This window comes from Acinonyx jubatus, chromosome C2 (genome assembly GCF_027475565.1).
Source record: "Acinonyx jubatus isolate Ajub_Pintada_27869175 chromosome C2, VMU_Ajub_asm_v1.0, whole genome shotgun sequence".
In the NCBI taxonomy this organism is placed as follows: Eukaryota; Metazoa; Chordata; class Mammalia; order Carnivora; family Felidae; genus Acinonyx; species Acinonyx jubatus.
In genome coordinates this window covers 69927054-69941028 of record NC_069384.1, presented here as the reverse complement: position 1 = coordinate 69941028, position 13975 = coordinate 69927054, and the positions used below count along the sequence as shown (strand labels likewise).

Below are 13975 nucleotides of genomic sequence, written 5' to 3'. Positions count from 1 at the left end.
CTGTTCAAAATAATTGGACATTTAAAAAAGTGTTTTAATTATAAAAATAATAGGATATTAAAATTGGAAAATGTGAAATAGTAAAGACAGCAAAGTAAAACCATCCATAACTTCTCCATCCAGTGATGGAGTTACTATTTTGTGTAGTTTTGTCCTGTGCACATTTTTTATAGGCTATATTAAATTTGGTATTTTATAAATAAAAAAACTTAATTATCTTAAAGCACTTCCCCATGTTGTTAGAAACTCATAAACATTTTACTTGGTGAATCCTATTCACCTTGGTGATATATATATATATATATTTTTTTTTAAGTTTTTATTTAAATTCCAGGTAGTTAACATACAGTGTAATCCATGATACTTCTTAATAATTCTCCTGATGTTGTTCATTGAGCTTATTTTCTTCCTTTTCTCTCCATTCACTTCTTTCTTTTCTTTTTTTTCTTTTCTTTTCTTTTCTTTTCTTTTCTTTTCTTTCCTTTCCTTTCCTTTTCTTTTCTCTTCTTTCTTATTTGAATTATTGTAAGTAGTGCTATAGTGGACAAGGTTGCATATTATCTTTGTCTACATTTCTAATTATTTATCTTAGACTAGATACCTGGAAGTAAAATTCTTGGGCCAAAGAGCATTAACATTAAAAAAAATTAATTCCAGTAAAACATACAGTGTTATATTAATTTCAGGTGTGCAATACAGTGATTCAACAATTTTGTACATTACTCAGTGCAAAGAGCATTAACATTTTTAAGGCTTTTTGCAGGAAGAGAATGTCTTTTACTTCATACTTTTGGGTATAGACTAAGATATGGTTGGAATTAGATTTTGTTTTATCTGAAATTGATTGGAGTGTACAGCCTGTGTTGATTTTTTTTTTTGACAGTTACTCAGAATTGCCTTGTGGTTTTATAGAAACATTCTGCTTCTATCTTCCCATTGCTTAAATCATTCTGCAGAGATTTCTTGAGCACCTGCTATATCCCAGGCTATAAGCTAGGTGCTACAAGGAATACCAGGATGAGTAAGAAGCAGTCACTGCTCTGCAGAGTATTTTTTTTACAGCAGAAGGACTTACATGTGTTGCAGTCGTTCCCATCTGTTGTCAGCTGCTTTTTCCTTAGCTAAGCAGGCTGCTCTCTCCCTTCATCGTGCTATTTATATTATCAAGGGAATGAACCAAAACTAAGCTAATTTTGGAGGACAGTTTTTGCTTAGTAGAAAGTAGGAATTTTGATCTGTGGCTTGACTGGCACCTGCTTTACACTGACTACAGCTTGCATAAATTTCTGCCTGCAGTTAAATGTGTTAAGGTGTCCAAGACTAATTCCTCTACTGTATCTGGGCTATGGAATCTGCCTCTCTCTCCCATTTCTCTCTTTCTTCTGAGTCTTGAACCTTTCTTTCTATCTCCTTCTCTTTGGGTACTCAGAATTACCCCGTCCTAAGACCACATCCTTTTAACCAGTTCTGTTTCTCCCAGTGTCTCTTGGTTACTGCCAGCTGGCTCAGCCTTCATCATTTCATTGATCTGTTATCTCTTGGTTGGTAAATCTAATAGAAACTTCTCAGTCTGCATCTTAGTTCACCCCCCAGTAGCACTGAACATGCTTGACCACAAACTCACTTAAAGTACTCCCGGTTTTCTTTCTACTACTCAGCTACTAATCTTCTGTCTGCACTCCTCTTGCATTTAAAACTTTTCCTGAGGGTTCTCCCTTAGGCTCTGTTCCGTCGCTGGTCATTTTATAATCCTTCCTGGGTGATTTTATTTACTCTTCTGGCTTCAAATACCAGTTACATGCTTATATGCTGATTACTACCAAATCTATATGTCCAATCCAAATCATGCTACCTTATTGGCTGTCTCCCTGTGTATGGTCTGCAGATGCCTGAAATTCAATATGTTAAGTTGGGACAAACCCAAAACTTCCTCTGTGGTCCCCATTTTAGTGAAAATATTAGTATCTGCACAGTTGTTCCAGCTGAACTCCGGGTGTTGTCCCTTCTCTTTCACCCTACTGTCACTCTCCATCTCTTTCTCACTTCACATCTAATCAGTCAGGTCCAGTCATTTCAGCCTCAGTCACCACTGAATCCTGTGTCTTTAATGAAATACCCTTTTCATTAGTATGACAGCTAAAAACACAGGCCCAGTGTGTCTCTCCTCTAGTAGGAGCCCTTGTCATTGTCTTTTTCTTCGAGGAGATATATTTCTCTTATGTTAGATGGTGGTTTGGGGATGGAGAGAAATCGCCTTTTTATTTTCCCATCCTTTTCAGTGGGTTTTCAGAGTGCTTTGCATTTAGGAGGTCATGAGTAATTGTGCGGAACTGAAATGAAAGGATTTGAAGCTGTTCAGAAAGTAGCTTAATTTTAAAAGCTTCTACATATCTTCCTTAAGTCTGATCAAGAAAGGTTAAGAAATACGTGTGTTATAGTAATGGAGACTTAGGAATTGAAATAATCATTATTAAGATAGATGAGCCTCACATTAAATGTAATAATGCCACTTGGCATAGTTCAGTTAATCAGTTATTTTTATAGACTATCAGCCTCTAGTACTAATCCCAATTGAATGTTAACAAGTTTAGAAGATCAGAATATACCCAATTTGTTGATCGGTGGAGTTGCTGAAGGACTGAAAAAGAAATTAACTTTTTCACAGCTTATTTTTCCGTGTATTTGTCTTTTGGACCATCATCTCTACTTCATAGAACACAAAATAGTAGTATGATATGATCACATATGTGGTGTGTTCCCATTTGAACAACTAGATTTTATTAATGTTAACAGGTACATTAAGAATCTATAGAAATTCACACATTTTAAATGGGAGCAAAGCATAAAGGTTAGAGGTACTACATAAAGAATCAGTTATAAAGGAGGTAGAGAGGAGAAAGGGAAGAGTGAACAAAAAGGTGGTCGCTCATAGAGCTCTTTATAGTGGCCACCAGATGGCACAGTTGTTCTACATCTGCCAGTTGCACTGACCTGACCAGGGAGGGAAAGTACGGGAACATGACAGTGCCGACCAGCTGTTCCAGAGAATAGGATGTTCTTAAGTTGGTTCTTTGTAGCCTCAGATGTCTGTATCATGTAATAAAAGTAGGCCAGCAGTTTGTAATTAATTGCGTATTTGAATTTCTAGTTCTTTTGAGGCTGGCTTGATGCTATTGTCAAATAAGCCATGGTGATATCACCCTTGTAATTTTTGTGAGAAAGCTTAACTCTTTAGATGAAAGCATCAACAAAATGTTAACATTTAAAAATTGAACAAAGAACATTACTATACTATACAACATTACTTTGATTTTATTTCGTGAATGTTGCTACTGGAATTGTACCCTTAAGAATTCATTGATAACTAGTAAATGACTGATAGAAACAACTTAGATGTGACCAAAATGAGGGATACCTTTAGTTATGTGAGAGACTGGACAAAAGTAAAAGAGATGAGGCATTATTTTCAATTGCTTAGAAATAAACATTTTTGTTTGTTTTTCTCAGTTGTGGGTATATACTGAGTTTTTAAGAAGGATTCTTTCCACGCTTCACATATGCATTTGGAGGATATAATGGTCCTAGCACCAGAGGAATTGAATTTTATTGAATTGTAATGTATTTATTATATGCCAATAGTCCTAGTATAGTGATGAAGGCTTGGTGTAGAGAACCTAGATTAAGGGGGAAAACCAAAAATGGTGAATTATGGGATATTTTGGTTCTTTGAAGAAATAATTTAATTTAGGTTATGTGGCACCATAGGCTTTTTGTGGATTGGTGCAGAGTATAAATATACACATACATACGTACATATATAAATATATAAATTCAGGTTATGAAGCTACAGGGTAGAATGAACAAAGAATAAGTTGTTTTTTTTTTTTTAATTAAGGTATAATTGCCGTATTAGTTTCCAGGTGGACAACATAATTTGGTATTTGTATATATTGTGAAATGAAGACCATAAGAAGTCTAGTAAAAATCTATCACTACACATATTTTTTATTTTTTAGAGAAAGAGCACAAGTGGGGAGAGAGGCAGAGGGAGAGAGAATCTTAAGCAGGCTCCACACTCAGTGTGGATCCCGATGCAGGGCTCAATCCCGCAACCTTGGGATCATGACCTGAGCTGAAATCAAGTCAGGCACTTAGCCTACTAAGCCACTCAAGTGTAAGCCACTCAAGTGTCTCTATCATCACACATATACCTTTTTTTTTTTCTTGTGATGAGAACTTTTAAGATCTACTTTCTTAACAACTTTCAAATATGCAGTACAGTATTTTTAACTATATGCTCTGTGCTGGACATAACATCCCCAGGATGTATTTATTTTGTGATTGGAAATTTGTGTCTTTTAACCACTTTTATCCATTTTACTCAACCCCACCCCATCAGTCTGTTCTGTGTATCTGTGAGCTCTTTCCTAAAGATTATTTTCTGGGACTCCGGGTTGGCTCAGTCGGCAGAGCATGCAATTCTTGATCTCAGGTTTGTGAGTTTAAGCCTCATGTTGTGTGTAGAGATTACTTAAAAATAAAAAATTCTTCTGAATTTTTTATTTTTAAATTCTTCTGAATTTTTATTTTTATTTATTTATTTTTAATTTAATTTTTTAATTTTGTAAATTTTATTTATTTTTTATTTAAAAATTTTTTCTAACGTTTATCTACTTTTGAGAGAGAGTGTGAGCGGGTAAGGGGCAGAGGGAGGGAGACACAGAATCTGAAGCAGGCTCCAGGCTCTCAGCTGTTAGCACGGAGCCCGATGCAGGGCTTGAGCCCCCAAACCGAGATAATCATGACCTGAGCTGAAGTCGGACGCTTAACCTGAGCCACCCAGGCATCCCTATTTTTTAATTTTTTTTTAATGTTATTTATTTTTGAGAGAGACAGAGCATGAGTCGGGGAGGGGCAGAGCCCGAGGTGGGGCTTGAACGCACAAGATGTGAGATCATGACCTGAGCTGAAGTTGGACGCTTAGCCAGCTAAGCCATCCAGGCACCCTGATTTTTAGAGTCCATATATAAGTGAAGGAATAAATTTTGAGGGCAAGAACGGTTGAGGGAAGCTGAGCTGTGTGTTAAATACCTAAAACAGAGGAGGAACTCTTTGGGAAGTTATTTTTGGGCAGAGTCCAGGGGCACTGGGATTCCAGTGACCCCAAAGAACTATTTAAGCCTGAAGCTTGGGAAAGATGTGGGAGCCATACAAGAAAAGTACCAGTGGAGCTGAAAGAGATAGCTTTGATGTGACCTGGGCTGCAACTAGAGGAACTCCAGCAAAAACCCAAAGGGCTGGGTTTCCAGAGAAGAATCCTTTCTTCTAGATGTAGGCTTTAGAAAGTGTTTAAATGGGAATTCAACTGGGACTGTCAATTTTAACATGACATAATATGTAACAGAACTTTGGGTTAGCATTTGAGAAGTTGACAACCTTTGTCTTCTTGAGATTAGTGTGACCTTATAAAATCCAAAGGACTCGAGTAGTTTGACTTAATATTAATCAACAATGTTGTTTGCTAGCCTTAGAATGAAAAAGCCTTAGAACAAAAAACATATGCTCAGTCATGGGATCACATCTTTATTTTCAGATTTGATCTTTATTTTCAAGCACTTTGAGGAAATGAGACTGGAAAGACACTCAACATTGAGTTTATTCCTGAGGCATCTCCTACTCACTGCCCAGTAATAGCTGCTAAATCTTATAATCAATTTGGTTATTTTGTTTTCCTGAGAGAGTCTTTATCTTTAGCCCTTTTTATTTGTCATTGAGATCAATCTAAATCTGTTTTGATTTCTCCCTTGCTTTTGCCTTTAACATCCATGTTTGAAAGGTTGCCATTTGCCTCACATTGTCAGTTTCCTTTATGCCGGTTAGCTGAAATTTTACCAAATATGCTCTGTGATTTAGGGATAGTAAAGAAAATAAATGATGAATATCCATTGCATTTTATAGCGTAAATTTAAAACTTTACAGTAGGTGAGTTTAAAAGGAATTCTGATATAAACTACAAAACAAATCAAGCCCATTATCAACAAATAGTCTGTGTAGGTCTAACTTTAATATGTTTTCATATGTATGAGGAACCTTAATATATTGGAAAAGAAATATCAATGAGGTCTTGGATTTTCTATGTATCACTATACCAGAACATACATGTAATAAAGTGGAAAAAAAGGGGGCAGGAAGTGAAGAAACTCAGTTGTAATAAGGCTAATGACACAAGTCCCAAATAAAATCTTTCCAGTGGCAAAACTGATAGTGTTTTGCCTCATACCTGAGGTGGAGCAGGAGTGAGGGGTCACTCTCACCAAAAACAGGACCTATGTTTTGGAAGCCCAAGGAATCAGAGACAGAACAGATTGGTCTCTTGTGTGTCCCACCAGAGTGAAGAGGCATTGTTTAATTTAGAGACCCTTTTTGGTTTATTCTAGAATCATAAAACTATTTTATTTCTTTAGTATTTAATTGTTATATATAAGATATTTATATTTATAGTATATTTGTTTTATATTTATATAATTTTGTATTTATATAATGATTTTATATTTGAAATATTATGATCTATAATAACTTATGGGGGATTATACTTGTTCTGAAGTAATCTGGTAAAATAAAGGCCTATGGATATCAAATTTGGGAGATTAAATACCTCTATTTGTTAACCTATAAATTTTACTTCTTATTTTTTTTAAGTAGACTCCATGCCCAATGTGAAGCTTGAACTCACAACCCTGTGATCAATAGTTGCATGCTGTACTGACTGAACCAACCAGGCAGCCCTATAAATTTGACTTCTGAAGAAAGTTTGAAGCATTTGTAGAACACATATCTGTCTACAGCTATTTTTTAAATTGTTCAGTTAACTTCCTGATATTTCTTCTAATTTTCACTGACTCTGGTGCATTCTGATTTTTTTGAAACAGTGATCACATGGAAAATGTATATGGCTACTTAATGAAGTACACCAACCTTGTCACTGGGTGGCAGTACAGGTAAGTGATTTTTCTGTGTTATATCCCTCTCCCAAGAGACCAGAAGTGGGGCTGATAATTTTATATTCTGAAATTACTTCAGTACAAACATGGATGGGAAACCTTCTTTAGAGAAGGATTTATAGTTATGTAAAAGTCCAATGAATTCTGCTTTTTAGAGGGTGAGAGGAATTGACATCTGTCCAGATGGCAGGCTCCAAATATCTCAAAAGTTAATATATTTTTTTTTTATTGAAGAATTATAGACATAGAAATACAATATAGGGTATTTTATTAGTTTCAGGTGTACTAAAACATAGTGAGTTGATATTTATATGTATTACAAAATGGTCACATTAGTAAGCCTGGTTACCATCTGTCACCATACCAAGTTGTTAAAGTATTAGACTGCATTTCTTATGATGTACATTACATCCTTTTGTCTTACTTTATAACTGGAAGATTGTACCTCTTAATCCTGTTTACCTAAATTATTTACCCCACCTCATCTAACAACCATCAGTTCATTTCTATATCAGTGAATCTGTTTCTGTTTTGTGTGTTGGTTTTGTTTTTTAGATTCCAGATATAAGTGAAATCATATGGTATTTTTGTCTTTCTGTCTGACTTATATCACTTAGTGTAATGTCCTCTAAGCTCATCCATGTTTCATTCTTTTTTATGGCTGAGTAATATATCATTGTGTATGTGTGTTTGTGTGTATCTATACCTGTACCATATTTGTTTCACCCATTCATCTTATCAATACACATTTAGGTTCCTTCCATATCTTGGCTATTATAAATAATGCTGTAATGCACATAGGGTACATGTGTTTTTTCAAATTAGTGTTTTCATTTTTTTCAGATAAATTCCTAGAAGTGGAATTGTTGTATCATATGGTAGTTCTATTTTTATTTATTTTTATTTTTTTCCTATTTTACCCATCCCTCCACCCATGCCCTCCCCCCCCCCCCCCCCCCCCAGTAATCATTAGTTTGTTCTCTATAGTTAAGAGTCTTTTTCTTGGTTTGTCTCTTTTTTCCTCTTTGTTCCTTTGTTTTGTTTCTTACATTCCACATGAGTGAAATCATAATATGGTATTTGTCCTTATCTGACTCACTTTTTTCACTTACCATAATACTCTCTAGCTTCACCCATATTGTTGCTAATGGAAAGATTTCATTCTTTTTGTATGGCCAAATAATACACAAATAGTACACACACACACACACACACACACACACACATGTATGTATGTATGTATGTATGTATGTATATGTATGTATATCGCATCTTCTTTATCCATTCATTAGTCGATGGATACTTGGGCTGCTTCTATATCTTGGCTACAGTAAATAATGCTGCTATAAACATGGGGCATGTATCCCTTGGAATTAGTGTTTTTTTATTCTTTGGGTAAATACCCAGTAGTGCAATTGCTGGATCATAGGGCAGTTCTATTTTTAATTTTTTGAGGAACCTCCATACTATTTTCCACAGTGGTTGCACCAGTTTGCATTCCCACCAACAGTGCATGAGTGAGGGTTCCTTTTTCTCCATATCTTTGCCAGCACTTGTTATTTCTTGTGTTTTTGATTGTAGGCATTCTAACAGGTAGAGATGATATCTCATTGTAGTTTTGATTTACATTTCCCTGAGTGATACTGAGCATCTTTTCATATGCCTGTTGACTATCTGTATGTCTTTTTTGGAGAAATTTCTATTCAAGTCCTCTGCCCATATTTTAACTGGATTGTTTGTTTTTTTGATATTGAATTTTATGAGTTCTTTATATATTTGGATGTTACCCTTATTGGATATATCATTTGCAAATATCTTCTCCCGTTCAATAGGTTGCCTTTTCATTTTGTTGATGGGTTTCTTCACTATGCAAAAGATTTTAGTTTAGGGGTGCCTGGGTGGCTCAGTTGGTTGGGTGTCCGACTTTGGCTTGGTCATGATCTCACTGCTTGTGAGTTCGAGCCCCACGTCAGGCTCTGTGCTAACAGCTCAGAGCCTGGAGCCTGCCTTAGATCTGTCTCCACCTCTCTGTGCCCCTCCCCCAGTTGCACTCTGTCTCTCTTTCTCTCTCTCTCTCTCTCAAAAATAAATAAACTTTAAAAATTAAAAAAAAAAAATGGGAATGCAAGCTGGTGCAGCCACTCTGGAAAACAGTATGGAGGTTCCTCAAAAAACTAAAAATAGAACTACCCTATGACCCAGCAATTGCACTACTAGGTATTTATCCAAAGGATATAGGCATGCTGTTTTGAAGGGACACATGCACCCCAATGTTTATAGCAGCACTATCAACAATAGCCAAAGTATGGAAAGAGCCCAAATGTTCATCGATGGATGAATGGATAAAGAAGATGTGGTATATATATACAATGGAGTATTACTTGGCAATCAAAAAGAATGAAATCTTGCCATTTGCAACGACGTGGATGGAACTGGAAGGTGTTATGATAAGTGAAATCAGTCAGTCAGAGAAAGACAAATATCATATGACTTCACTCATATGAGGACTTTAAGAGACAAAACAGATGAACATAAGGGAAGGGAAACAAAAATAATATAAAAACAGGGAGGGGGACAAAGCATAAGAGACTCATAAATATGGAGAACAAACAGGATTACTGGAGGGGGTGTGGGAGGAGGGATGGGCTAAATGGGTAAGGGGCATTAAGGAATCTACTTCTGAAATCATTGTTGCACTATATGCTAACTAATTTGGATGTACATTTAAAAAACTTAACAAGTAAATAAATAAAAATAAAAGATTTTTAGTTTGATGTAGTCCCAGTTGTTTATTTTTGCTTTTGTTGTCCTTGTCTGAAGAGACAGATCCAAAATAATATTCCTAAGACCAGTGTCAAAGAGCCTACTGCCTATGTTTTTTTCTGGAAGTGTTATGGTTGCAGTTCTTATAGTTAAGTCTTTAATCCATTTTGAGGTTTTTTTTTTTTTTAAGTTTATTTATTTATTTTGTGAGAGAGAGAGGGAGAGAGAGAAACCCAAGCAGACTTCGTGCTGTCAGCAGGAACCTGATGTGGGGCTTGAACCCACAAACAGCGAGAGCACGACCTGAGCTGAAATCAAGAGTGGGTGGCTCAACCAACTGAGCCACCCAGGTGCCCTGAATTTATATTTTATATGGTGTAAGAAAGTGATCTAGTTTCATTTGTTTGCGTGTAGTTGTCCAGTTTCACCAACACCTCATTGAAGAGACAAAAGTTACTATTATGTTAGGGTTATAATTACTTGTTCCCCTGCCTTGGGCTTTTTAAAATACCTGTGGTGATTAGGCTTTTAGGATGGTTTGGAGGCAGCACACAAATTTGTGTTTAGTTGCCTGTTTTGTGCAGGATCCTCAAACTTCTCTGGGACCTTAGAGAGTTTAAATAGCCAGCCCAAGGTCATACAGGTAGTCTGTGAGAAGGAAAACCAGCTATCTTACATACTTTGTAGAATTGGTAGTTGCAAAGCAGGGGATTAAACTTTTATTATTATTTTTTTTATTGTGGGAAAATATACACAAAATAAAATTTATCATTTTAACCTTGTTTAAATGTTCAGTTCAGTGGCACTAAATGTATTCATTGTTGTGCATTCATAACCATTATCTATCTGTAGAACTTTTTGCATCTTCTGAAACTGAAACTGTACCCACTAAACAATAATTCCCCGTTTCTTTCTCCCCCAAGCCCTTGGCAACCACCATTCTAATTTCTTTCTCTGTGCTTTGACTACATACCTACCTCATAAAAGTGAAATCATACAGAGGAACAAATATTGTGCCTGGCTTATTTCACTGAGTATAATGTCTTCAGGGTTTATCAATGTTGTAACATGTATTAGAATTTCCTTCCTTTTTAAGGCTGAATAATATTCTACTGAATATATGTACCATACTTTATTTATCTATAAATCTGCCAATGGACATGTGGGTTGCTTGTACCTTTTAGCTATTGTGAGTAATGCTGTTATGAGTATTGCTGTGCAAATATTTGTTCAAGTCTCATCTTTCATGTCTATTATATATATACCCAGAAGTGGAATTACTGGATCATATGGTAATTTTATATTTAAATTTTTGGGGAATTTCCGTGCCATTTTCCATAGCTGCTGCACCGTTTTACATTCCTACTGGTTGTGCACAAATGTTCTCATTTCTCCACATCCTCACCAACACTTGTTATTTTCTTTTTCTTTTTTCTTAATAATGGCCGTCATAATAGGTGTGAAGTGGTATCTCACTGTGGTTTTTAACTTTTTAAAAATTGTAATACTGGAGTTTGAACCCAAATACTTCTGACTCCAAAGTCTATGTTTTTACGTTATTATCATGTTGCTTCTAATTTTGAGGCTTCTACTTTTGGCTGTGATAGAATAACAGGACCTGATTTTTTTTTTTAATTTTTTAATGTTTATTTATTTTTGAGAGAGAGAGAGATGGAGCACGAGTGCAAGGGGCAGAGAGAGAGGGAGACACAGACCTGAAACAGGCTCTAGGCTCTGAACTGTCAGCACAGAGCCCAATGTGGGACTTGAACTCACAAACTGCAAGATCATGGCTTGAGTCAAAGTCTGACGCTCAACCAATTGAACCACCCAGGTGCCCCTAACAGGAGCTGAACTTACTTTCCTATCTTAAACAACTTGAAAATGGTATATAATTTATGAAAGAATGATTTTCAGACATTTTAAAGAATGGAAGCACTGAGTGAAAATGTGATTGTTTAACAGAGATGGCAGTTTGGGCTATGTTTATTTGGAAGTGACATTAGGTAATCCAAATAAGAGTGACATGTAGGAAGTTGGAGATCATAAAACAGGCCAAAGCTGAGTATGAAAACTTAGAAGGGAATCATCCCTACTGAGTGAGAAGGGCATTTCTCCAAGGTTTCCATCTTTTATTAAGAAAAAAAAAGCAAAGTCAAGGTAATTTTTTCATGTTATATTTTTCATTTCAGGTTTTTAAAAATTGTTTGAAGGCTTATACATTCAAATGACATGGATTATTAATTTTTAAAATTGTTATGTCACTTTGCTTTTAGCACTGTTCTTTGTTCTCTTTCTTAAAAGCAAGACAGTTATTAACTTTCTCCCCCAACATCCAACAACTGTCATTCTTGTTTTTTTTTTTTAATTTTTTTTTAATGTTTATTTATTTTTGAGAGAGAGAAAGAGAGAGAGGGAGACAGTGCAAGCAGAGGAGGGGCAGAGAGAGAGGGAGACATAGAATCTGAAGCAGGCTCCAGGCTCTGAGCTGAAATTGGACACTTAACTAACTGAGCCACCCATGCACCCCATCAACAACTCATTCTTATAATATTGAATAATACTGAGAAACTCTCAGAAGTGGAACAGAGTAAGAAAGCTCCAAAACATACACAAATATATCAAAGTTGGTATATTTTCAAGATGGCATTTCAGGTCAGTGGCAACTTGAGACCATGGGAAGAAGTCACAGGTGTTTATCATTGCATAAAGGCCCACCAAAAAGATCCATTGGCCACTGGTTGCACATGGCTGCCTTTCCTTACAAAAATTTCTCTAAAGTTTATTTTTGTTGTTATAAGATAGACTTCCAAGTCAGAATATTTTTAGATTAAAGTTGTATTTTGATGATACTTCATTTTACGTTGTTGGTTATTTCAAACATAAGTCATTTCCCCAAATTGACAATTTTTACTGCAAAAAAGTAAACAATTATTTGCCAATTTTAACAGTATTTTCTTTTAACAACTTAGCTGAATTTTTCTGCATGTCAGGGTTCATGCTAAATCTTGTTTCCCTGTTACATTTAATCTTTGTTTCTACATTTTCTTTATTGGTTTAGTTTATTGGTTAGGCCAACTTGCTCAGAATGCCTCCATCAAGAGTCAGTTACCTTCTGGGAAATATAGGTTTGTTAAATTTTCTCACTATGTAGATTGCCTCTCTATCTCCAAACTAAACATCTTGTAAAATTTCTCCCCATAGAAGGGATAAAGGGGGAACATTTAGATTAAACTATGTATGATGAAAGATAGCCCAAATTGCTCTATTATGCCAGTGGGCCAATAGCATTATCTTGGTATGAAAAAGATCAGGGGTAGTGGGTAGGTCAGTCATTTAAGCATCCAACTTTTGATTTGGGCTCAGGTCATGATCTCATGGTTGTGAGATCAAGTCCCTCACTGGGTGTGGAGGCTGCTTAAGATTCTCTTTTTCCCTCTCTCTCTCTCTGTCCTTCTCCCACTTGCATTTTCTCTCTTAATCTCTCAAAAATAAAAAATAAAAAATGATCAGTTATTGGCTTATTTAACTATCTTTTTTTAAGTTTATTTACTTATTTTGAGAGAGAACAAGCAGGGAAGGGGTAGAGAGAGAAGGAGAGAGAGAATCCCAAGTAGGCTCCATGCCGTCAGTGTAGAGTCTGATGTGGGGCTTGATTTCATGAACCATGACATTGTGACCTCAAAGTCAAGAGTTGTGCATTTAACCGACTGAGCCACCCAGGTGTCCCTCATTTTTTTATTGAGTTATAATTGACATGTAACATTATATTTGTTTCAGGTGTACAACAATGATTTGATATATCTGTATATATTGTGAAATGATCACCACAATAAGTCTAGCTAACCTCGTCACCATGCATTGTTACAAAACTTTTTTGTGTGTGATGAGAACTTTTAAGATCTACTCTCAGCAACTTTCAAGTATGCAATATAGTATTATTGACTATAATCACCATGCTGTTCAGTTATTGGCTATTTCTATCATTTCACCAGTCCCTCCTCACCATTATTTTCTGTGTATCTAGGTGGGTGCCTCCCATATTGTAAATTTGTGGTAGTGCTTTTGAGATAAATTGTTCGCAGCAAACTTGAGATTTCCAAACATTCTACTCTGAATTTGCTTTGACTGCTTTTGAGAGAAGAGACCAGTATTTTCCTTGGTTATTTGAAATGAATTGTACTTACTGTTTAGAACAGTGAAAAGAGATT

At 35.7% G+C, this 13975-nt stretch overlaps 1 protein-coding gene across 2 annotated transcripts in view; it reads left to right on the top strand.

The window, feature by feature from the left end:
• The window catches only part of OSBPL11 (oxysterol binding protein like 11), an 85237-nt gene that overhangs the window by 13400 nt on the left and 57862 nt on the right, over positions 1–13975 (top strand). For both annotated transcript variants that reach the window (XM_053220975.1, XM_015083708.3), the window contains exon 2: positions 6930–6998. In XM_053220975.1, the coding sequence (XP_053076950.1) occupies positions 6930–6998 (69 nt within the window). The remainder of the gene's footprint in view (positions 1–6929; positions 6999–13975) is intronic.